This window comes from Malaya genurostris, chromosome 2 (genome assembly GCF_030247185.1).
Source record: "Malaya genurostris strain Urasoe2022 chromosome 2, Malgen_1.1, whole genome shotgun sequence".
Classification (NCBI taxonomy): domain Eukaryota; kingdom Metazoa; phylum Arthropoda; class Insecta; order Diptera; family Culicidae; genus Malaya; species Malaya genurostris.
The window spans coordinates 7,383,663-7,409,796 of NC_080571.1; the positions used below are offsets into that span (position 1 = coordinate 7,383,663).

Genomic DNA, 26,134 nt, shown 5'->3' on the forward strand with positions numbered 1-26,134 from the left:
CGCCGTTTTCTTACATCCATTCATCGAATCTGTTCGAAAAATATTCATATTGTGATAGTTTGTAACGAACATCGATATGCCGGAAGCCGCCATCTTGGATTTTGAAACGGCTTCTAACGCCGTTTTCTTACATCCATTCATCGAATCTGTTCGAAAAATATTCATATTGTGATAGTTTGTAACGAACATCGATATGCCGGAAGCCGCCATCTTGGATTTTGAAAAGGGCTTCTAACGTCGTTTTCTAACATCCATTCATCAAATCCATTCGAAAAATACTCATATTGTGATCGTTTGTAACGAACATCGATATGCCGGAAACCGTCATCTTGGATTTTGAAACGGCTTCTAACGTCGTTTTCTAACATCCATTCATCAAATCCATTCGAAAAATACCCATATTGTGATCAATTGTAACTAACATCGATATGCCGGAAGCCGCCATCTTGGATTTTGAAACGTCTTCTAACGCCGTTTTCTTACATCCATTCATCGAATCTGTTCGAAAAATATTCATATTGTGATAGTTTGTAACGAACATCGATATGCCGGAAACCGCCATCTTGGTTTTTGAAACGGCTTCTAACGTCGTTTTCTAACATCCATTCATCAAATCCATTCGAAAAATACCCATATTTTGATGGTTTCTAACGAATATCGATATGCCGGAAGTCGCCATGTTGTATTTAGAAACGGCTTCTAACGTCGTTTTCTAACATCCATTTATCGAATCCGTTCGAAAAATATTCATATTGTGATGGTTTGTAACGAACATCGATATACCGGAAGCCGCCATCTTGGATTTTGAAACGGCTTCTAACGTCGTTTTCTAACATCCACTCATCAAACCTTTTCATTTTATTATTCAATTAAATTTTGATTTTTTTTTCAAAATATCCCTTTTTGCATTCGTTGACAACCCTACGCACCTTGACAAAGTTAAAAGCTACGGTATTTGATCCCCTCCACAGCAGCAATTTGAAATTCAACCATTTCATGGAACGGTATGGATATGAAACCCGTCACTAATGACGCCGTTTTGAATTTCTTCATGAATGTTTATTGCCAGAAATGAAATTCGTACCGAAGACAAAATGCAGCCGATTCTATTGAGGACTATCATTCTTTCGTTACATTCATCGTCCAACACGAGTAAGACTGCCGCCACTACATTCATGAAACGCTCGCTCATGACTGTCACATGCGACTTTCATCTGTATGGTTCGTGCGACATTCATGTGTGACAGCCCGAATAGTAGGCAACATGAAAGTTTCCAGCACACGACATTCAAAAAAAATGTCAGCAGTTTCCAGCACTGACTGCGAACGTACAAGCTGGGATAGCATCAAACGCAAATCTCGAATAACCTACCGAAATAAACTAATTCAATTCATCCGAAACATAACCGATGTACGTGAATTTAAAATGAATATAGTGAACTGTTAGAATTAGGCTTCGTTTCGACAACTATACTGCCGTTCCAAGTCTAACTGTCCCATATACATAGGAAGTCCTACAGGATATGAGACATTTATGTGTAGAACGGCAGTATAGCCAACATACCAACCATACTTGAGTGCCGCATTATCTATTGGCTCAGCCCTTAGTATGAACCGTAAGTAAAAAGTAGTCTTGTTATAACATTCATTACAACCAATTTTTAACGTACAGAACCATTGCCTCCGTTGGTCAGAGCCTCCGTTATCGTTGAGTAGAAGATTTATTCAGAAATAGTGGAGAAAACTGTTTTGAGCGTTTACCAACAATAACTATATTCCAAAGATTTTCATTTGCACCATAAAAGAACAATCAAAAATGTTCGAAACCTTGAATAAAAAAAATAAAACCAAAGTCCGACATTTTTTTCGCGTTCCATTGCCAACGACTAATAACTGCATTAGCATTTAGTTTCACTATCACAGTACAGAAAACATAAAACCATCCGTGAATTTCATCAATATGATTTATTTGTTCATACACGCTGTTTGGCTTTACGATATATACGCTTCGCAAATCAAATACTTGCAGCGCACGTTTTTTTTTGTTGCGATATTTGAACTGCACCCTAACTCTGCCAACATATTCACGGGAAACAAAAATAGACTATGCAAATTTAACAAATATATTCAATTTGGGATACTACGAACACAAACAAAAATGATTCATTATGTAACCTAGATTGTTCGGCACCTCAAAGCCCAACACGAGTATTTGATCAGCTTAAACCGATCTCGGAAACAACATGCAACACGTGGAGACCGGTTAGCTTATTCTCTTTATCATAATCTACAACTCCTTCTCCTGTTTCTCCAATTCGTGCAGCACCTCAAGCACACAACCCATACTCCATGCCTGAGTCCGACAGGAATCTTTGCAGTAGGCCCCATTCTCGTTAGTTAGCTCCGCCAAACCGCGCCAATGGTTGGTCTGTAGTTCTTTCAAATGAGTCTGTAGAATGGTCCAGGTTTCAGAAATGGTTTCTTTCAGTAGTCCATTGGCTTTGGCGAAAATTAAACGTGCTCGCAGATAGAAACCGATTGGCCAGACCCATTCCGGTCCATTGTGATAATTGGCTCCGTGGGCAATCGTTTTATCGTCGTTGTCGATTGAATTGTCGTAATTACCCCGATATGCCCAATCTTCACAGTCCAAAGTCTTCATACCGAGTGGACCCAAAAGATACTTTCGTGCATTTTCCAATGCTAACCAAGCGTGTTTCGGATCACAAAGCTCCGGCGCAGCGACCAGGGCAATTGGAAAATTACACCGAAGTTGGAAATCCGTCCAGGGTATCTCCGATCCAACCGTGTCCTTGTATATTTGCCTCTTGTTCACATAAGTGCTGTCACAGTTCGTATCTACGTAAAACTCCTTTTCGAAATTGGCCGCAATTTTGTTGGCCCACTCTTTATAGGTCCATACAGTTTTGGTGCCATTGTTCGAGGTACGTTCAACCGAACTGTATGGGATAATCTTTTGTTCCGCCATTCGCTGCATGAATCGCAAAGCAGCCATTTGCAATCCAACTAGTTCTACTGCCGAACCATCTCTTGGAGTGGAAGGAATACCCCGGTTTCCAGCTTTATCACTGGATCCCATTTTGTCCATCCAGGTACCACAATTGGCATTATTACCACCGAAAACAAATCCAGTTTCCGGATGGACCCCAATCCTATTATTAAATCCCTTGTCCTTCATGTGAGCATCTATACGGGATCCTGCGTTCCTCTCGCGATAGCACAGTCCCTGGAAATGAACAGTCAGCGCCTCGTGGATTGTTTCGTATAGCATTTGATCCTGCAAAATCAATCAGTGTTATTCACTCAGAAGTCAGACTGAACCTTAGCAACAACTTACACATTCGCCGGGTTTCTTCGCGTCGGAATCGTCGGTGGGATACAATCGAGAAACTTTGTCCTTCAAGATGGCTTTTCCGTTGGGCGTTTCTTCGACAAACTGTTTAATAGTGTAGATCCACCACCAAATGGCATCGCGGCAGTTAAAGCGAGCATTCATGCCACCATCCAGAAGGTTCGGGATCAAGCCATGTCGCAAACATCCACCAAAACCTAGAATCATGTATCGTGCCTCGTTATACCGCCCCGTTAGGAGCATCAATCCACGCACAGCAATGAAAGTATCCCGTCCCCAGCAACGCATATATCCGGTTGAAAAATGAGGTAAACCAGCTGCGAGTGTAGCGCACTGTTGCGGTGGTTTTGGATCTGCCACATTTGGACTAAGTTTGGGTAGGTTGGCCGAAGGCGCGATCCGAACACACTGAATTGTTCCCAGTGCTAAACAACGACCAAAATATGATCCGTGACGAACGAAATCGGTCATCAAATGGCAGGCTGCGTTAATTATCAGTCGATGAACCTCCGTTAAGATCACGTCGAAATAACTTGGAATCAAGTAACGTGGGATCTCCTTTAATGGGGCCAGATTTTTAGCCAACCACTTGGCAACGGGTATAAGGTTTGGGTACTTCGATAACCGTTCCGAACAATAGTCAATCAACCAATTTCCTTCTCGAAGGTTATTGGCCAATGGGTGTCCCAAATCATTGTTAGGGCCAATATCACTTAGAATTGAAACGATTCCTTGTATTCCGGAATACACCGTTTCTCCGTAGCCAGATATACTGTAAGGACCACCACCGTTATCTCGTTCCTCTTCGGAACAGCAGTAGAGTAAATTGTTGAAATCTATCAAATCCAGCTTGGATAAAATGTGCTGCAATTCCGCATATCTTGAACCATTATCATCATGAAACTCTTTCATCAATCCCTGAAGATTCTCAATTGGAGGTTTTGCACTGTCGGTCATAGCCACTCGGATAGCCACCACAGATCCCGGTTTTAGATTCACGAAATCCAATTGAGTTACGTTGCCATCAAATTGAGCTTCTTTTTTAAAGATATCCGATTCGTTCAAAGCAAGATTCTTCCGGAAATCTACCACGTATTCCTCTAACCCGTTGATATATTGATCATTTTTCTCAAACTCCGATGGGCGATCGAATGTTTGACCGGTTCTATAAAAACAAAAACGAATCAATTAGTGTTAGAATCATAGGTAGATTGGATTGGATTTGTATACTTTTTGTAAATCTGGACCTCAAAGATAATTTCCAGGAAATTACCTTCGAAACGCAGTGGTCGCACACCAGTAGGGCCTGCCCAAGGGTTCGGATAACCGAAAGCCGAATGAGCTACCAGTATAACCGTTTCGCGGTTTTTAGTAGAGTGACGAGTTACGGCCACAATATCCGGATGCATTTGATCGACAAACACCTGATCGAAACCCCTGGTAGCCAGTCCACCGTGGAGCAGATTGAACGCTTCCTTAACAGCAATTATTCCGGTTGTTTTGCTGACTTGCTTGCCCCATTCCTGATACTGGCGTTCCTCATCTACCACGTGAATCTAATAATTTTGATAATGAAAAACCGAAATTAATAATACAATAATTTTGACGGATGTCTCATACATACATGATGTGGGACCAATTCGTCGTAACCGCGATTGCTGCCGGTGGCGCAACAAGCCATCGAGACCAGAGCAGACGATGGGATCAAATCGAAAATCGAACGTTTTTCGATCGCCGACGGATTATCATGGGTTAGATCCATGAACAGGGCATGTGCAATACTTGGAGCCAGTATTCGTCTTGGGTTGAGGAAAAACGCACCGACCGGAGCCCCTCCGTAACGATACACCAGGCGGCCTTCCTCGTGAGAGTCCCAAGCGGCAAGGGCCTCTGAAAACATGTAAATTTTTAATGTTTCATTTTGATGACATTCTTTACAACAAATATATACCTCGAATGAGGGAGGTAATTCCGAGTCGGTTAACAAAAATATTATCCGCGTGATCAGAGTTGGTGAACAGCTCAGCAACAACATACAGGTCGGGGTTTGTCTTTCGAGCGGAATCCAGCAACCATTCAGCAACATGAATTGGAGTCGAATGGCAATTATCCAAGCGAACTCCATCGAAAATTCTGGCCGTGGTGTCAACATACTCCTTCATGTGTTGCCATAAATACGGGCAGTCTTCCGGTTTGTCACCATAACGCAATTTAACGCTATCTCCCCAGGCAATCAGCTCTCTTCGGATGTAAACATTTCCCGTTCCAGATTGCGGCTTAGCAAAATCCACCAAAGGATCACAATTGATAACCCAGCCATTGTGAGCCATAAACAGTTTACCCGCTCCGGTGTACATCATTTCCTCAATGTCTTTCAACGATTTCCCTTGAGTTCCATACTGAGTGAAGTACTTCATAAACAGTGGATATTTCAAAGAAATACCCTTGATCTGCGGTCCATCTTCTTGTACCCGCTCATACCGTGTTCCGGCCAAGCAATTATCTATGGCATACTCCAAGTGAGCCTGGATTTCCTTTCTGACTTCTTCATTCAACCACTGCAAACGAGCGCGAAACGCTTCAACGCACTTGCGTTTGCGACTGTCCTCATCGAAACAATCCTGCCGGAAAACATTATATATCTTCAACACTCGGTCAAAGTCCACTTCTACGCCCAACCGACGATATTCGGGACATTGCTTAAGCTGGATTTCCCCATCCGGAACCAACTGGGCCGGTGTAGGGCTCTGCTTTGAGGCTTCTTCGTTGAATCTAAAACAGAAGATGAAGAATAATTTTTTTTAGCAACCAATACAAGTAAATCTACACTTACCTCAAAACATACTTATCCACATCGCACTGATAGAACTCATGCAACTTAATCTGTGGCAGATAATGAGTGTGTAATTGCCACCGGATGGCTTGCAAATGATCCGAGGTTTCCACGACTTTCGGTACACCAACATGTTCGAGCAAACCGGCCGCTACATCTTCACCGAATCGAGCCAGCAGAGCATCCAGCAGAAATGCCGGCCTCAAATGGGGACTAGTGAAACAATTATAGGTACACTCGGGATATTCACGAATCCAAATCGACTCGTTTGCAGTGTGATTCAGAACGATATCGCAGATTGACGCTACTCCCCAATCCTCACGCATTTTCTTAACCACTTTTTCTACATCGTCAAAAGTAACAGCGTGATCCTTGTCATTTTGAAATTCCGGATTAACTTTCAGTTGATTCTTCAGCGAGTAAGCTGATCTTGAGCCACCCAACTCCTGGATGGGGGTGAAGTGAACCAAATTATAGCCACTTTCTTTGGTCACTTGTAGTTTTGATTCCCAGCTTTTGACTGGGCCCATCAATTTGGAAATCACTGTCTGACATCGAATAGAATTCAAACTGAGATGGGTGAGGGTGTCACCTTTTCCCACCGTTAGATGAGGTTCCACCTGAACGTACAATCCAGCCTGGGGTCCGTCCTTTTCTTGACCTTCGTACGTGATATAAAAGTGATACGCTCCCGAACGAGTCAGATGCACGTTGCAGTATATATCGACGTCTTTGATCGAAACATATGTTGCGCCATCTGGATTCAGTGAACCACCGGTTGATGAAAACCATTGCAGCTGAGTATACTGCTTTCGTTCGAAATCCTTTCCTGCAACAGAAGTTACGAATTGTGTATTAGTTTGTCACACGGAAACAATAGATTTGATTAACGGATTTGATAAGAAAATGCAGAGGAAAGGTCAAAATGGCAACCGTCATATTTACAAACAAAAACGTCCAACAAGATTGAATTTACACCGGTGCATCTCATGCTCTGCAGTTTCCTATAAATAACCTGTTCGTGAAGCTTAAGTGTCTGTCGAATTATTCTCCACTCATAGAGCGGTATTTCATTTGACCCAATTTCAATTCTGTTTGTATTCTCGTTTTTCTGAATTTTCCTTCGTAATTTTTTAAAGAATTTCAAAAAAGCGATTCGAACTCTCAACCACGTAGTTAAAGTCACTGAAGGGCTTATGATTCTATGCGTAAGCGTATTTACACCTAAAATACCAAACAACTCCAATTACTCACCATCACCCGGATAATTGCAGTAGATCGCCACTCGACGACCCAAAAGCGATGCTCCTGGATGAACGTGAACTAACGAATTCTTCTTCAGACGATAGAGTGTCCCTTCTCCTTTATCATTATGATGGATGGCAAGTTTGATCAAAGTGCTCTGCTCCGACATGTTTTTCGATGGAAGTTTCTAAAAAATCAAGTAATAGTCCATTCGTTAGTTTTATTATCAGAAAGAAACTGAACATTTTTAAAACCTCAGTTTTGAGAAAAGAATCACTTTTTCTTAAACACTTCATGGTTAATTCGAATGGGTAATGTAATTCAACAGGCAACCTCCAGGCACTGAGGCAATCAAACGACTGAAATGGTTAAGCCGAACTGCACGACTGCAAGCGCCACTCAATCATTATAACGTTGACGATGATAAGAAATTTTAAAACAACTGAATCGAATGCTGAAATGCCTCTCATGACTCCCAACTCCTAATCGTAACGTAGAATAATTGGTTCACAAAACAAAATAAACTAATTAGTAAACAAATGGAATATTTCCTGGGGAACTTGAAGGAGTTCATTATGTTTACTCAGACATTCAATTATTCTGTTTTTGATCTGAAACGAATGTGAAACATGTAGACTACTCATGTAGCAGACACTTTAATGCAGCGATAACTTCCAAAGCAAATCTAAGATTTTCATACTAAAACAAAATATACAAATCAGATCAAGGACATGACTCTAGCTGAACTCAAGACACAAAGCAATGAGGAATTAAATCACGTGAGATGCACATAAATTTTGACCCACACAATCTCTCCGTGTAATCAAACTTACCACAAATTAGTTGCTCGCTAATTTAGAGACCCAATATCTATTGCCAGGATACGTTTGTGGATGAATATGATCAATTGAACTGCTGCATGCAACACGTCCAGGAGAACAATAATTTTCAAAACTCAAGGTGACCTTGTAAATACGCGGGTTGACATTTCTAAGGGCGGCGGGCAGTGCGTTATCGCCAATGTGGGGTGGTGTTACGAAAACTGTAAACAATTCACCTCACGCATCGATTTGACGAGGGATAAACCGCTCACATAGAACAGCAAGGTTACTAGAGGTGGGATCATTCTGATAAATCAGCTGATTTTCAAAGTAGTGAAATGCAATGCAAATCGTTTTTTTCTATGGATATATGTTTTAAAGGGGACGGCTATAGTGTAATGTGTAAGTCGAAGCCTTTCACGCAGCTTACCTGGGTTCGGTTCCCAACCCCGCAGAAAACTTTTCTGGCCCGAAGAGGTGAATTCATGATTAAAAACCAAACTCAGTTGGCGCCTATGAAAATCTCCAGTTTTGGGTTCAATATGAGTAAAAAACTATACATTTCTGAGAAAAACGTTAGTGAGAGTACTTTTTCACCACTAAAGGGATTAAAACCATTGTTTTTCAATTCGAGGCTATCTTCTGAATACATTCCACTCTGTAAGTTTCTTGGAGCACATGCTCTCAAATAACACAATTCTTAATGCTGATAACTTATTTCTAGACCCAATTATTTTCTGCTCACATTTAATAGTTCGATCAATGCAAGTGCAACTTAAACACAAATAGGAGCAATAATAAGGCTTTGAATTCACATGTTTGGTGATAATTTGATATCCCTTACAAACTAAAGCCTCTTTGTAGGGAGATGCGATTGATTCTTGGATAAAACTGTCGCAAAATTGCATAGTCGTAATATAGGGTCCTTGCTCCAATTGTCAATTAATGTCAAATCCGAAAAATCGAGAAAAAAATGTAATCTGCGTCGTATTCATATCTTCTAACTACCTTCTTTTCTATCTTGTTCCGTGAATAAATTGATTGAATGTAGAATTAAGCTTACAGTTAATTGTTATTCCGACAGTAAAAGTTGTCAATAAACTAATTATTGTTGCTACTACTAAGTAATCGTATTGATAAGTTGAGAAAAAACTCTAGAAAGAGTTCTATGGAGTTTTTTACAGTTAATGAGCAATAAAGATGATGAATATCAAACCCTTCTTCTTAAAAAGTAAATATTTCAATTTTTTCAAATCTTTACCACAAAGAACAGGTCCAAGCATTATCAAAAAAAGCTGTATGAAGCACACAAGTGAAGATTCGTCAAAAATCACTGTTACGTACGATTTTTTATGCTAGAACTACTATTGTATGCCAGATCTACCAAAGAGCTCTTTATCATTTACTTCATCAATGCTAGTATAATACCCAAGTAACCATATGCATTTTGTCACTGCACATTTACAACTCTATTTTTACATTGTTTCTGAATAATTACACTAATCGTACATACTTTGAAGCAATATGCATTAAATTTGCATTCAAAACGTAACTGAGCATTGTTTTATAACAACCTTCCGCCGGGCTATATATCGACATTCAGGTAGCGCTTCGCCGTGGTCACGGGAGTTCGCTGCCTATCCCGGGGTTTCACGCAATTCACCCAAAATTGTGAGAAAACGGGGAAGAAAACGGAATTTCCAAGAACATACGATTCTAGATAATTAATTTTTCTATCGATTCGTATATAAATTGTGCCTGATAAACGTTTTTATCGAAAGATTTCGTGCGAGTTATAAAAATAAATGAGTTTTTCCTTATTCTTTCGCACGCACACAATGTCAACGCATGCATTGGGGTGTGCAAAATGCCACATGCGGTAGACGCTAACAACATTTCTTTTGTTTTCGTTGTCCGTTCTCTCTGCGTAAACGTTGAACATAGATGAGTAGAAAATGTAAGTAAGTGTTACTACTTTGTAAAATAATTTCTATTCATGTTTCAGTAGAACCAGAAATCAGTAATGATTTTCATCGCTACTAGCTTTGACGCTTTGTTGAAAACGTAGCACATCCCTACTTATGCGAGTTGCTTATAGCGAGAAAAGGAAAAAAGAAAACAAAACGTTTTACAAAACTCGCACGAAATCTCGCGAAAGAAAAGCTTTCTAACTGATATTTTTCGCCAAATGCATAGTAAAATCGTTTACCTACAATCGTATGTTTTTGATTTTTCGTGAATCGGGATAGTATTGGAGAAATTCGCAATTTAGGGTGAAATTTCGGCGACAAAGCAAGAGAAAGCAGTGAGTTGTCTCGCTTCGACCTGACCACGGCGAAGCGCTACCTTCAATGCTATATTTTGGAGCAACGAAACTTTAATAATAACTATAAGAGTAATAATCCTATAAGAGTCTAACAATCGTTCTGTTCATCTTCATAATAGCATTGTAAAAACATGTGTAACTCACTAATTGCATATTTTCCATTCCCGAATACAAATGAATTATGATATTTCCTCATTGCTCATTCTCCTCAAGTGTTGAGTATCACAGCAATCCACTACATCAGTTTGTAAATGGAAAACTTATACGTTTATTTTACGTATAGACTACCCTAGTAAGCCAAATGTTTCATATTCTGGTGATCCCACATATTTTCTTCTGTTTCGCTTTTGATTAAAATTATCAATCAAAACTCCGATGTTGATAACTCCTACAAATCACAAAATTAATTAAATTGTATATTTTCAAAATAAAATCTACATCAAAATAACTAATAATCATATTATGTGTGTTATTTGTTTCCTCATCAATAGTTTGACATTCTAGGATAACGCATCCAAGTATAATGTGAAAGAGTGTTTTACTGAATTAGTAATTTACTCTCGAAATGGAGCATTTGTTGTACTAAAGTATTTCCTACTTGATTCTAGTGCAACCAAGTTCTGTTTTAAGTTATCAAACTAAACTGATCTAAACTCGAAACCTGAAACGTTGATTGATTACGAACATCTCATATCGTTCGGGACTTCTGCGAAAAAAAATGACAACTTCACTCAAATAACTCGTTTAATTTTACTCTCAAGTGAGCAATTTGTACTCACTTTTGCTTATTTAGTTCAAATGTAAAAAAGTGAGCGATGTTGAATTAGAAATCTGAGAAGATTCTACTCTGAATTTAAAATTGACAACAAATCTTACTCATCCTGCTTTGAAAACAGAAGCTTTGGAAATTTGATAGTATTTTAAAAGTTTGTGTAATCAAACTGCTTCAATTGAATAAATTTCCATTTAACATTTGATAAGAAAAATCTTCATTTAACATTTAATAAGTAAAATCCTTGAAAAACTGCGGGAAAATAAACTGCAAATAATTTTCTCGCAGGAGTTTTATTAAACATAAAATGTGCAATGAGTAACGATTGAATTTCTTGCCACTACCGGACCGGGTGGTGAGGGTAAAATTATGTTCCGTCATAACGATGTCTTTGGTCATAGATAAGTTAGAAGTTGTTCGTCGAAAACTGTGAAAACTTATTCGAGCTTATTTTCTTTTTTCTAGCAACAGTAAATGTAACTCAGAATCTAACAAATACCATCTTTAATCAAAAGTGAGTAAATCTAACTTTACACTATACAGTAGTTCTATTTTCAGCTAAATTTCAGTGAGTAAAATTATACTCAATTTAGAGTAACATTGAACGAGCGTGTTTCATTATGAGAATATATCTCGATAAACATTAGAAAAGGTGTAAATGACAGTTTCTCTTTGTTTATTCTCTCTTTCAATTGTATTGAAAGTATTGTATTGCGGCCCGGGTTGATGGTTCAATGCATAGGGCGCTGGTCTCACAAGCCAGTTGTCGTATGTTCGAGCCCCGACCTGGAAGGATTCTTAGTGTCAGTAGGATCCATAGTACTAGCCATGCAATGATTCTGTACACTAAGAATCGGCTGCGAAGTCTGTTGAAACAGAAAGGCCAAATTCCACAAAAGGAATGTAATGCCAGGACTTTGCTTTGTATATGTATTGTTAGGGAGAGGTGTTGCCGATAGGACCGTAATAATTAAAAGAGAAAGTAAACAAAGAGAAAGTAAACAAAGAGAAACTGTCATTTGCATTTAAGCACAGATGCCAGATATTTTCGTAGAAAATCTGTATTACCCTGAATGAAAAATCTATTCAACATTTTATGGTTTTATAATGAGAAACTCAATAAGCGTTCAGTATTAACATTGCAGCAATTCTTTCAATTTACTTAGAAACCTGATACACTGATGATGAATACAAGTTGTATTCGAAATACGTATCTGTGATGTGACGTTTATTATACATGTTTTAAAAGTGTTGTTAGATACATACTGAATGTGTATAGTGACGTGATATACCTAGAGTAGAATTCAATGGTGTAAAAACTTTTTATTTGATCATTGATATTCTACTAAACACTCAGACCCTGTTAATTAGTAGTCTCTACAAACGATGAAATTAAATTTTTGCAATTTTTCATCAATAATCGGAATTGACAAAAAGATCATTTCAAATTCATATACTTACAAAATATTGGTACTTGGTAAATCGATGTGGAATCTCCGCGCTGAACTTCAAATACCAACACCAGAGCTTAAAATTGTCACGCATTCTCAATGAAAGAAACCATTCCAGCAGTCTCATTTTCAATGTTTTACTGTCTCATTCGTAAATGACCAAGCCAGAACAAACGAAGAGAGACGAAGCATTTTCGTTTCTCATCGAAAAAATGAGAGAGCATAATTGCCAACGTCACTCTTTCTTCTGTGACAAGTTGAAACCAAACTAACGTCTTCAGGTAACAACAGCAGAATTTCAATTCTCATTCTTTCATCGATGTATTGAAAATATGTGACGCTTGGCTATAAAAAGTGACTAAAATATGGCAAATCGAAGTAAATACATCCCATAACTTCTTCGGAAACCAAAACTACTACAAATTCGAGCAACAACAGTTAAAACTTATTGTAAAATCTTTTTCTGTGGTTTTCAATTCTCACAGCTTTGGTTGAATATCGAGAATGCATAATATGGGATTTTCAGTAAAAACTGAAAATGACTGAAAGGGCAAATGAAAGAAAAAACACAATTTTGAAACTGCTGTCCTACTTATGTCATTGGCTGGACATGGATTTCGTTCTCATAGTTTGAAAGCGAAGCTGAGAGTGACAGTAATTTCTTGTCATTTTCGTCTCTTTTTCAGTCAATGAAGCTTATTAGCTCTGACCAACACTTTTTTAGGATATTTCAATCATTTTGTAATTCATCCATCGATTACGAAACCAGGTTAGCGGTTCAATACATAGGTCGGGGCTCGCGCATACGACAACTTGTCTTACAAGCCAGTTGTATGTTCGAGCTCCGACCAGGAAAAACTCTAAGTGTCAGTTCCGTCGAACGACCATAACTAGGTTAAAGCCGGGTATAAGTAAACGACATAAATTAAAAATTGTCAGTGTCAATAGGAGCGTAGTGCTAGTCATTCAATGATTCTGTAAGCTATGAATCGGCTGCGAAGTCTGTTGAAACCAAATTCCACAATAAAAGGTAATGCCAAGACTTTGCTTTGCTTTGATTACAAACCGTTTATCTCGTAACTTACCGAAAAGAGCAATGACGAAAAAAATTTATTTGTTCATTCCAATCTTCTGTGTAAGCTGTATAAACCTGTATTGAGTTTAGAAAATCTGTATTCTGTATGAAATCTTCACGCGCGTGTAAAAATCTGTATAATTCAGATAAATCTGTATACACGGCATCTCTGTCTAGAACCTTTTATAGTGTTTTTTATGTACTGTGTCTTTTTAACAGCTGAGATCACTTACTGTTCATCTCGCTTTTGTACTCTCTTTTACTTATTTAGTTAAAAAATGAATAATATTGATTTAGAAAACTGAGTAACTTCTGCTCTGTTCTTCTGAATTGACAACAAATATCACGCTTTCAAAATGTTGTGCGAGAAGAAAACTTGGTCGTAGAAGCAATTACAGGTTATCGACGAATATTTGAAAAACTTCTTGTAAGTGTCGGACCGGGCCCTGTTCTCTCACCGTAGTTGTGAGAGCAGATTCTGTTTCGTCGAAAATAAGTTTGAAGTTGTTTGACGGAAATTGTAAATATGTTTAAATATTATTAGAAATCATCATTCAGGCCATATTGAGTCGGTTGATAAATAAATAATAATAGACTCAAGTTGATTAAGTGGATCACTCAAGCTATTTTCTTCTTTTCTAGTGCTGAGAAAATGTACAGTGGTTCCACTTTTAGCGAAAGTGAATGAAATTGTACTCACATTAGAGTAACATAGGACGAGGGTGTACCGAGAATAATATTCCCACCCTTTTGAAACAACCTTTGATTTCAAATGACGTTATTTTCGGATGCTCCATCCAAACCGTTACGCTCCGTTTGTCAAAACTGTTTTTACATGAATACTGAATGCGAGAATGGTGGGAACCGAAGTCGGAACATTGTTGACGATTTTTTCTGCAACTAGCAAATTGTACTGTTAAATAGTTGAAATTATCGATTTAATACATGGTGAATATACGTTACAACTTTTTATAAACACTTTATTTTGTGTATAAACATTAAAACAATGCAGTGGTTTATCTTTTTTCAAGGTTATGAATGAATTATGTTATGAATTGTGATAAGCTTCATACAAAGCTTGATAAAAAATGGTACGAACAGCATATACTACGTCTATTCGTATCGTTAGTGTAGATCACTACATGCATAAGCCGGAACCAAAGTTCGATACATGTTATGCAGAGTTTAAAGGATGTGATGTGAAACAGGTGAGCGTTTCCTTAGCATGAGCGGGTTTCGGTTGTTAAACTGCTTTAAATTGTCTATTGTAACAGGTACCTGTTTTACGTTTGTTTGGTTCAACCTCCGATGGAACGCATAGTTGTGTGCATATACACGGAGTGTTTCCATATCTGTACGTTCCGTACGACGGTAGCACCACCGATTCGTTAGCCGTTGATCGATTGATGTACCAACTAGCCAGTAGTTTGGACAAGGCAATCAATGTGTCCCTGGGAAATGCCAACTCGACAGCTTCGCACGTATTCAGGATTGCGTTAGTGAAAGGGCTGTAAGTGGCACGGTAGCTTCTATGTTGGATTGAAGTTAAACGCTTATTTATTTGTAGGCCAATTTATGGATATCACAGGAAGGAACATCATTTTCTTAAGATCTATCTTTACAACCCACACCTTATTAGGAAGGCTACCAATTTGTTGATGAATGGTGTTATTTTGTCACGAGTATTTCAAACCTTTGAAACGCATATTCCGTATGTTCTGCAGTTTTTCATTGATTATAATTTATACGGGATGAGTTTCCTGAATGTATCTTCGTGTGCTATACATGAACGAACTGGTAGCGACAGTGGATTACAGAAAATGTCTACTTCGGAATATGAAATAGATATTCTGGCAACTGACATTCTCAACCGAAGCTCTCTGGAAGAGGAAAAACGATCCGAATACGCTAATCCTGGAATCGCATCCATTTGGAATGACGAACAAGCAAGACGAAACATTCTGGGCATGGATCAACCAGAGGCTATCAGTTTGACACAAAGTGGAAATGTTGAAATTATTACAGATAGCGATCAGTTTTACCGAAATATTTTGTCTTCCAAACTTGTCAGTGATGAAACGCTTCCCAGTACAGATGAAACGTTTTCGGACAATGAGAAAAGGACCAAACCACCAGTTTCGTTCTATCCTTCGGAGGTTACCGATAAAGAGCAACTCTTAGACGCTTCGTGTGTTCAAGATCACAAAACATTCTCCTTGCATGGATCAACGAGTTCGTATGATTTCACGTTTAGTCAGATAGACGAAGAACGAATTACGGATATGTCCCAGAATCCAGATGCTACTTTCGCAGAGGAAGACCACGAACTGCTGGATATTATGAAGGAGCTAGAGGAAAACGAAACTAATCAATTTGAGGACGACAGCCTATTGGCGCCACTTACACAAAATAGTCGATCAATCATTGCCTCCGGTGTCACACTAGGTTTGTCACAATCGAGTTGTAAGAAATTGAATGCAACCTTAAGTGGTGATATCGAAAAAGTTTCGCCAGCCCAACCAGAGAAAAATGAACTCAATCAAAGCGAACAACCAGCAACGGAAGACGACACACTGGATTCAGATGATGAGTTCCTGTTGGATTATACAACCAAGTTGAATATGTCTGAAGCAGGGTATGTTCAAAGCGGAAACCCGATGTAAGTTTCATAGTATGGATTGTTACCAATAAAAGATAAATTTGTCAAATGTGTATTTCAGAAATGCTCTCCTTGACGACAACGAAGATGATTTCCTTGTCGCAGGTACCATTCCACAATTGGATGGAGCGCACAATGATGTTTCGTGTGTTTCGACGAAGCGAACTCGAACAAATGGAGCCATGGTTGTAAACACGAATGGCGTTTCGGTAAATGGCCACGGGCCACTCTCGAAACGGATCAGATATTCAAGAGAGCCTAACAAAACGGCTGGGTTCCAGTCTGCAAAGAGGTCTCTTTCAAACGGACCTTTCGCGGAAGCTCATTTATCAGAAACTAGAAAGAAAGTCAAAACAGAACAAATTCCTTCCTGCATGCATAATGGATTCGCCCCAAAAAAGCCAGAAAAACCTCTCAAACTGAAGGAATTGAAAGTTCGGTAAATATTCATTCGTATGTTTTTAAAATTTGATCATTGATGGACCCGGCATTTTCAGATTGTCCAAAATTGATTTATCTAGTTATCGGCTTCCTCCGAAAGAGTCGTCAATCAAAGAACTTCAACGAGATCTTTCCCCCTACGATGAGTTTCGCTTAGCACGCGAGTACGACCTGATGAACAATTGGGATCCTCAGGAGGGGTTATCCTGCGGTACTCGGAAACGCGGTCGTGGTCGACCAAAACGTGCAAAAACTCTGCAAAAGAAAATAAAAAAGTCTTCTCCCGAGCCCGAAATTGAGCCGGAAATCGACATCGTTCTATCTCAAAAATTTCAAAACATTATTAAACTTTCTCCTAAAGTACTTCTGAAGCCACTCAGTCAACGAGAAATGACCAATCTAAGAGATAAACCGAGAAAATCACTAGAACCAACGTTCATTTCTAGTGGTTCGGATGTTATTATCATCAGTGACGAAGAATCACGTTCGTCCGGATGTCACAAAGTGTCAGAACTTCCAGAGATCCGAATGGAAACCGACCTGGATGTTAATTCGAAACTACCCGTCTCTCATCAGATTCATTCGGAAGAAATCCCTCAATCGAATTGTACAAGCAATGATAATACTGACAACGATAGTGATCTCAATATTCAGAGTTTCTACGAAAATACATTAGTTTTTGATGATTTTGATCAAATCGGGTCATCGTCCGATGATAGCATGATAAATAATGGATTGACGACAACCGCCGGAAGTGACCAAACAATTGTAATTACCCTGCAAGAGAAACCACCACCCTTCGGCGATGCTTTGAAGGCGTTGCAAGACTTCGTGATACCAAAAATTGTGAATCAAGAACCATTCTACGGAAATCCGGCTGACGTAACTGGCAAAAAAGAAATAGGCCACGTTGTGCTAAGTATCGGTGGCAAAAGTTTGAGTGATTTAGAAGAATTCAGAAGCGTCGTCGATGGACTTGGCTCTATCAATCAGATTCGTTATGAGAAATTGCGATCAATTTACGGTGAAAGCTTAGATCAAATTTTGGGAGAAACATCTTCACGCCCGTGCGGTGGTAGACTTAAGGAACTGGTGGCCTCCGATCGACCGGTTGTGATTCATCTTGCCGCTAAACCACCCTCCAAGCATGATGCCAAAGTTTGGCTCAAAGCCGTTGCTGCTATCCAAAAAACGGATACCATGACCGTGGAACAGGACAGTCCTATCAAAGTGAAAAAGATGGGAGCAATCATGGCAGCAGATTCTGCCCAGGACACCCCAAACCGATCACAAAGAAAAATCGACCATGAAAGCAATCTCAATCTAAGCTCGCTCATCACCGATAACAATCAGGTTGATTGCAGTGCAAGAAAGTCACTGGTATCAAGAATTTTCTCGATGAACACCGTGACGTCTCCGGGAGTGTTCGATGTAGGTTCACCAGTGGCTGATAATTCTTCTGGTAACACAGATCGCTTGGAACTGATGAATTATAGTGCTAGAAGAAAACGGCTCAGGGGTTTGAGAACTAGGCTTTCTCTGAGTGTTGTCTCCAAGCGTTTGAAAAGTGTAAAAGCAGATAGTGAATCTGCCGTTGCAGTCGAAGAAAACAGCGAAGATGGGACCTCCTGCGTGGAAAACTCGTTCGTCGAAGAAGGAATGGACATTGTCAATTCATCACAGATGTTGTCCACAAGTCAAAAATCGGAAAATTCTAGTTGTAAAGAGTCGGATCAAACAACGGTAGATTTTGTTAGATTTATAGATGTAATTAATTCATTCATTGATATCATTTCATTCAGCTTCCACATAGCGCAGAAGTAACACTGATGAAACAACGATTACTGGCGGAGTCACCATTCAGCTCGGGATGCTTAAATCAATCGAACAACAGTGACAATATTTCAGCCACTACGCAGCACAACAATACCTATGGTTTCAAGGTTAACTTCGAAAACCTCCAGAAAGCCAAGGCTACGTGCGAGGTAAGTTGAGCCGTGCATCGAAGATTAGAAGGTTTATTATCAAAAGTCTGCATTTTAAACTTAGTTCGCCTTTCTGTACTGCATGTTCCGAGTGATGTAGCCGTAAGAGTTGAATTTTTAAATGCAAACCATCTGATAAATAGTGCGAATGTTCATTTCTTGACAAAATCCCTTGAATTTTACGACAAAATTACTGCAGCGAAAGACAGTCTGTGGAGGCCAGACAATACTTGCAACTTTGTTCATGGTTATGGCTCATTGTTTCAGACATGATTAAATAATTCAATAATAACGAACACTTTTACTCTGGCAATACGAAGAGAAAAGTCGCGAAGGCTTCAAAAAAGTAAAGTATATCTATGCATAGGAAAACGAAAGATCTACGATCACTCTAAGATAGCCCAAAATGTACGTCCATTTTAACTTACAACTTACAAGACTGAACGAGAAACGTTTCTAGATAAATTCGGAACCGGTAGGATTCGTTATTCTAAAGGAAGAATCGCCACTCAGAAGATCCTGATCTTGAAGCGATCGAGCAGCACTATAAATGGAATATACGATATTCGATATGACAGATAAAAAATACAGTAGGAAATCGAATAGTTGAGAAATTATATAATCAATGACCTTAAATCGGGAATGCTGTTTAATTATTGGCTTTGGGTTTGTACTTGGAGAAATTTAAAAGTTGTAGTGTCATTACGGATTACACATCAGTCTCGAATTTAATATTTGCCCCGAAAGTGTAATTTAGAAAGTACGAATTGGTGGTGGTAGCATTTTTGAGTTCTATGAATCCATTTGGTTTTACTGGTGAGTTTGATTTTGTGACGTTTAAATTAGGACTCGTGCTTAAGACTGAAACTAAGCTAATTGAACTAGTTATTATTTTTCTCTTTTCACAATTCGATATGGCGATTTAAAAAGTCTTGTCGTTTGACGTCACTTCTGGTGCTACGGCTACGAGTACTATTCTTGTTTCATATGCCGTCTCCACATTTCGTCTTCCATCTGTACTCCGCCAAAGATGGTTCGCAGTACCTTAAGCCGCGAAAATTACCCATCAAGATAATACAAATGGCACAGACAATCATCCTGAATTGGTTTATATTATATTTAGATGTTTTAGTTAATTCCGATTCGAGTTCTCTTTGTTGAAAGAAAGCATCTAATAGTTCCGAGAAGTTATACCATTGTTTACTGATGATTCGATTTAATATGGTATATTTTATATATTCGTTTGTAATAATGATGAAAGTCGGCGACTACATAGTTTTGTTCTGAATTTGATCAAAGGGACTAGTAGAATAGAAGAAGAATATGGTTCGTGGTTCCTCGATATTGACCTCTGAATTGAAAAGATCATTAATACTTTTACCCACACAATTGAAAGATAGGTTACAAAAAAATAGTTTTCTCCTAATTTATACAGTAAATTTCCTTCATGACAGTTTTAAAATGTATTCGACCTTACCAAACGCATTTGTTTTTGTTACAAACGAAAATCATCCTTCGAAATCGGTGTTATATCCTGTCTCCAATTTCCTAATTGTAAAGTTGCACCATTGAAAACTCCGAAACACACCGTCTGAATCATCGTTTTAGGTTTAGATTTAGCTCATTTCGCACTAAGACGACATTCGCATCACGTGACGCAGATCAGGTAACAGCAATTCATTGAACCGGAAGCTCCTAATTCTTACTTTCGTTGCTTTCCGCTTTCGTTTCAGTATAACTACCTGACGATCATGTCGGTGGAAATTCACGTTCAAACGCGTGGTGATCTGCGTCCGAATCCGGAGACGGATCCCATAACGGGCTTGTTCTATCGTATTCACAACGACGTTCCCGAAGATCACCGGAGAGCACCGTCCGTGTGTGGAATAATTTTGAAGCCTGAGCTCGATGGAAGTGGTGCTGACGGCAAAGGTCCTTCGTTCAAGTACAACCAATGCAGCTATGCGGCCGACGTGGTGTCGGTCAAAAATGAGCGAGAGCTGTATGAAAAGTTTCTAATGTTGATATCGTTCTGGGATCCGGATATATTTACTGGATACGAGATCGAGCAAGCTTCCTGGGGCTACATTATTCAGCGAGGGTACGTCCTGGAGATGAACCTGATGAAAATGCTTTCAAGGGTACCCACAGCGGAAAAGGTACACGTATCGGAAGAGGAAGAACAGGACTTGCTAGAGATGCATGAGTACAGTGCGGGACTGAAAATTCCTGGTAGAATTCTGTTGGACATTTGGCGTCTGATGAGACACGAAATTGCCTTAACATCTTACAGCTTTGAAAACGTTATGTATCATATCATGCATCGAAGAGTTCCCCGGCATTCTTACAAACATCTCACGAGACTGTGGAACAAACCGTACTCCAAATGGATTGTATACGAATATTATCTGGAACGGGTGAACGGGAACTTGGAACTCCTCCAACAGCTGGATCTGATTGGAAGAACTGCAGAGTTGGCCAAACTTTTCGGAATCCAGTTCTATGAGGTTTTGTCTCGAGGATCACAATTTCGAGTTGAAAGTATGATGATGAGAATAGCTAAACCCAGAAATTTCGTATCTCTATCTCCTAGCATCCAACAACGTGCACATATGCATGCACCGGAGTATTTACCATTGATATTGGAGCCCAATTCACGATTCTATGCGGATCCGCTTATAGTGCTGGACTTCCAAAGTCTCTATCCCAGTATGATCATAGCCTACAACTATTGTTTCTCGACATGCCTTGGACGGGTGGAACATTTAGGAAAGTACGTCAAATAATTTATCATAAAACATAGTAAAAATATCACTAAAGATTGTTTTCAATTTTAGAGCTGAGCCTTTCGAATTTGGGGCGTCTCAGCTGCGACTTCCCAGGAAACTTCTTCAGACACTACTCGAGAAAAATCTGATCACATTTTCTCCCTGTGGTGTTGCGTTCGCCAAATCTTCAGTCCGGGAAGGAATCCTTCCTCGAATGTTGAACGAAATCTTGGCGACACGATTGATGGTGAAAGCGTCCATGAAACTGCACAAAGACAACAGTATCCTTCAACGGGTTCTGCACTCTCGACAGCTCGGGTTGAAACTCATTGCCAATGTCACGTACGGTTATACCGCCGCCAACTTCAGTGGTCGAATGCCGTGCGTGGAAGTCGGTGACAGTGTCGTCAGTAAGGGACGCGAAACGTTGGAAAGAGCTATCAAAATGGTGGAAAGTTCACCGAAATGGGGTGTCAAAGTGGTTTACGGTGACACTGATTCACTGTTCGTGTTGTGTCCTGGTAGGACAAAGGAGGAGGCATTCAAGATTGGCGAAGAAATAGCCAATGCAGTAACGAAGGACAATCCACCACCAGTGAAATTAAAACTGGAGAAAGTGTATCAACCATGTATTTTGCAGGTAGAGTTCCGTCAATTCCATGCTGAAACAAAATTCTTTCAACATCTTTCGTTATAGACAAAGAAACGGTATGTGGGTTACATGTACGAAAGTGCGGATCAGGATAAACCCGTTTACGAAGCTAAAGGAATTGAGACTGTTCGTCGCGACGGTTGCCCGGTTGTCGGTAAAATGCTCGAGAAAGTTCTGCGTATTCTGTTCGAAACGCGAGATGTTTCGAAAGTAAAACAATACACGTGTCGTCAGTTTACGAAAATTCTGGAAGGACGTGTTAACCTGCAGGATTTTATTTTTGCTAAAGAATTTCGTGGCGAAAACGGCTACAAACCGGGAGCATGTGTACCAGCTTTGGAGCTCACACGACGCTGGAAGCTGGTAGATCCACGACGAGAACCACGTCGAGGTGAACGGGTGCCGTATGTTATTAGCAGTGGTCCTCCGTTGGTTCCACTAATTCGACTAGTCAGAAGTCCGGACGAGCTGCTTGTCGATAGCGGACTTAAAATAAATGCAAACTATTACATATCTAAAGCAATAATTCCGCCCCTAAACCGTTGTCTGTTGCTGCTTGGGGCAGACGTCAATCAGTGGTACAACGATCTTCCACGGAAATTTCTTATACTGCACAACACAGCTGGGAAGGGTTCATCGCTTGCTAATGAATTGCAAGTGCCGAAAAAGAGTACAATTTCGCAGTACTTCTCGACCACCAGTTGTGTGGCTGATTGTGGCAATCAAACGCACCGTGGGGTATGTAACCAATGCCTGCGGAAGCCTCAGCACACGGTTGGATACGTGGCAGATAAAATAAACCGTTTGGAACGTCGTGTCGAACTCAGCGAAAAGGTAAGATTACAGAATGTCTTATGAGAGTTAAAAAAACATGCATTTCATCAAAATTTTAAACATCTTCGACGGTAAAAAATTCTATTTATTTAATACCAAGTATATGAGCTTCAAATGAGCGATAAATAACAAACACTTATTTGTTAGCATCATTCTGGAAATTTGTGGATTCCAAAAAAATTAACGGCAGTTTAAGCGAGTGTGCGCGCTATATCGACTCAAATATTTAGTAATCTGAAAGGGCTAAATCGGGTGAGTAAGCCACATTCAATAGCACGTTCCATCCGAACTACTCTTTACTAACCTGGGCCGTAGATTCTCTTCCCTCTGCCTGGAGCCTTCTTTCGATTATTTCAACTAAATTGCTAGGTTTAAAGCAATCATCTGTTGTTTTAAGTGTTGAGTATTACCCGTATGGGGAATAGTTGAGAGAGTTGAGAGTCTATCGGAGACAGTTACACAATCACTCACAGAGAGAACAACACACCGCAGTTATATTAACCTCGAACGGCAAAAAGGACGCTTTCCTCTCAAACTAAGAATTACATAATCAGTTTGATCTCCCGCGAACGGTTCGTTTTGTTCCGTGTTCGTTTCCGTCCACCACAGTTGGTGACCCCGACGTGATTTTGCAAGTATCGTACGATTTCTTCGTCCCGGTCCGGTAACTTAACCTCACCTCCGTTTTAATCGGCGCGTTCGGATGTATGCTGGTACCATTGGAAGTACGGAAAACATCCAGAGCGATGCAAGCAGCCGTGCAATTATAACCAACCAAAAAACTAAGTGCTAACCCACCTGAGTCGGCCGAGGTGGGCACCGTTTTTTTTCAAGCCGACGACTGAAATAGTATGACAGGACAAGTGGTATTCGCTATCTCATTGACACTGGCTCTGACGTCTCAATCGTCCCAACTTCAAAACGAGACAAATAATCAACTCCGATTCCGTTTTCACTACACGCAGCTAACGGATCGGAAATCGAAACATGTTCGATCAAGCTCAATACTACGGATCTTGGACTAAGAAGGCGTTTCACATGGAATTTTTTAGTATCGGATGTTAGCCACGCAATAATCGGAGCCGACTTCTTAGCTCACTTTGCTCTACTCATTGACATAAAAAACCGAAGCCTCATCGATCCTAAGACGAACATGCGAACTAGCGGAGAATTAACGAAAGCTGCTGTTCACACCATCACCACCGTTAATGGGAATCACCCATTCCACGAAACCTTGAAACAGTATCGGGAAATTACACTTCCAGCCACTTTGCGAGCAAACACAGAACATGACGTCACACACCACATCGTGACAAAAGGACCGCCAGCTGCATTAAAAGTCAGACGAATGCACCCGGACAAAGTTAGAGCAGCTAAGAAGGAATTCGCCTTGATGAGCGAACTTGGATTTTGTCGTCCTTCTAGTAGCAGCTGGGCTAGTCCACTCCACTGCGTAATGAAAAAGAACGGACAGTTTAGGCTTGTCGGCGATTACCGCAGTTTGAACAAAGCAACAGTTCCTGATCGCTACCCCGTACCGTATGTACACGACATTCTTAATTCTCTACAAGGCAGAATCATTTTCACCACTCTGGATCTAGAACGAGCATGCCATCAGATTCCCGTGGAGGAAGCAGATATTCCTAAGACGGCGGTGATAACGCCGTTTGGCCTCTTTGTATTCACCATGATGCAGTTTGGTCTGTGCAACGTCAGTCAGACATTTCAACGCTTCATGAACAAGATACTGGGAGACCTAGACTTTGTAGTCTCGTTTGCGTCAACAACCGTAGAGGAGCACAAAGAACATGTGCGAATGATCTTCGAACGACTGAAAGAAAACGGTCTAGTCATAAATGTCGTAAAGAGTAAATTTGCACAACCTCGGCTACATGGTGAACCGTCGTTACAGAAGAATTACTCCACTTTCGGGTGTGGACTAACAGCTATGAAGATGTCTGTCAAATATTTTCGGTATTTCTTGGAAGGTCATAAATTTGTTATCTTCACCGATCACAAGCCCCTCGCATACGCCATGACGACGAACTCGTCCCTGTAGACTCTGTATTAATCTTTATAAAAAAAATCTGTATTTATCTGTATTCTCTAATAAAATTAAATTTCAACAATAAAATGATGTTAAAATATGTTATTCCAACACGTTATGGCTGTAGAATGATAGATTCAATGAGCAATAATTCTTTCCATCTGTCTGTTGGAACAGAAAGGTCAAATTCCACAAAAGGAACGTAATGCCAAGACTTTGCTTCTCGTCACTGCATTCAAATACTAATAGATTGCTCATACGAAAAAGCTTTTTTTTGCTTGGAAAATCCGTATTAAATTTAGAAAATCTGTATCAAATCTGTATTCTGTATGCGTATGTGAAAATCTGTATAATACAGATAAATCTGTATAAATGTCATCTCTGATTTCAACACATACACATCGATCTGGTTGGCGCGCTACCGCCATCTATCGGAAACCGCTAAAAATTTGGTGGTACAAAACGTGATCTTTTTTATAATCAATATTGTTGACAGATGTATAAACAATGATGATAATAATGTGTAACAGTTCTACGAATGCACAGCTACGCTTGAAGCTTATATACTTGATATAAAAATAACTAACGGATTTATCAACAATCTAATACTATTTCAGATGTGTAAATCCTGCTGTCAACGGACGTTCGAAACGGCATGCGCTTCCCTCGACTGCCCGGTACTGTTCGTACTGAACCGACAGAACCGAGAGTACGCCCAAGTTCAGTATTACCGGGATCTAATGGAGGAAATGTTTTAGAGGTTGTTAAGTTGGTCTATTTATTTTTATTAGTTTTTCTAGCAGTGAAGTACATAAACAAAATTTTAAGTTGTATTGACTGAAGTATTTATTT

General features: G+C 39.7%; 2 protein-coding genes across 3 annotated transcripts; one reads left to right on the forward strand and one right to left on the reverse strand.

Moving 5' to 3' along the window:
* Positions 1–1,946: 1,946 nt before the first annotated feature.
* On the reverse strand, positions 1,947–8,441 carry LOC131428270 (glycogen debranching enzyme). 2 transcript variants are annotated; one of them, XM_058592071.1, is made up of 8 exons: positions 8,285–8,441; positions 7,461–7,638; positions 6,207–7,035; positions 5,325–6,145; positions 4,998–5,263; positions 4,604–4,929; positions 3,359–4,538; positions 1,947–3,298 (listed from the first exon to the last, which is right to left on the reverse strand). In XM_058592071.1, exons 2-8 carry the CDS (start codon positions 7,618–7,620, stop codon positions 2,288–2,290), a joined length of 4,593 nt encoding a protein of 1,530 aa, XP_058448054.1. In that variant the 5' UTR covers positions 7,621–7,638; positions 8,285–8,441; the 3' UTR covers positions 1,947–2,287. The 2 variants fall into 2 exon arrangements, with proteins under 2 accessions (XP_058448054.1, XP_058448053.1); XM_058592070.1 differs by lacking the exon at positions 8,285–8,441 and adding an exon at positions 7,706–7,848.
* Positions 8,442–14,625: 6,184 nt separating this feature from the next.
* Positions 14,626–26,119, forward strand: LOC131429850 (DNA polymerase zeta catalytic subunit). The gene is made up of 11 exons (XM_058594258.1): positions 14,626–14,844; positions 14,928–15,104; positions 15,171–15,406; positions 15,464–16,555; positions 16,617–16,994; positions 17,053–18,739; positions 18,799–18,981; positions 20,715–21,754; positions 21,819–22,389; positions 22,447–23,235; positions 25,900–26,119. The coding sequence occupies exons 2-11, from the start codon at positions 14,985–14,987 to the stop codon at positions 26,038–26,040; spliced, it is 6,237 nt and encodes a 2,078-aa protein (XP_058450241.1). The 5' UTR covers positions 14,626–14,844; positions 14,928–14,984; the 3' UTR covers positions 26,041–26,119.
* The last annotated feature ends 15 nt before the right edge of the window (positions 26,120–26,134 follow it).

Coding starts and splice junctions, on each gene's coding strand:
- LOC131429850 (XM_058594258.1), top strand. CDS start 14,985: ATGGTACGAACAGCATATACTACGTCTATTCGTATCGTTAGTGTAGAT. Junction 15,407..15,463: donor ATTGCGTTAGTGAAAGGGCT/GTAAGTGGCACG, acceptor ATTTATTTGTAG/GCCAATTTATGGATATCACA. Junction 21,755..21,818: donor CGGGTGGAACATTTAGGAAA/GTACGTCAAATA, acceptor TTTCAATTTTAG/AGCTGAGCCTTTCGAATTTG.
- LOC131428270 (XM_058592070.1), bottom strand. CDS start 7,747: ATGAAGTGTTTAAGAAAAAGTGATTCTTTTCTCAAAACTGAG. Junction 6,146..6,206: donor GTGGATAAGTATGTTTTGAG/GTAAGTGTAGAT, acceptor CTTCTGTTTTAG/ATTCAACGAAGAAGCCTCAA. Junction 5,264..5,324: donor AATTACCTCCCTCATTCGAG/GTATATATTTGT, acceptor ACATGTTTTCAG/AGGCCCTTGCCGCTTGGGAC.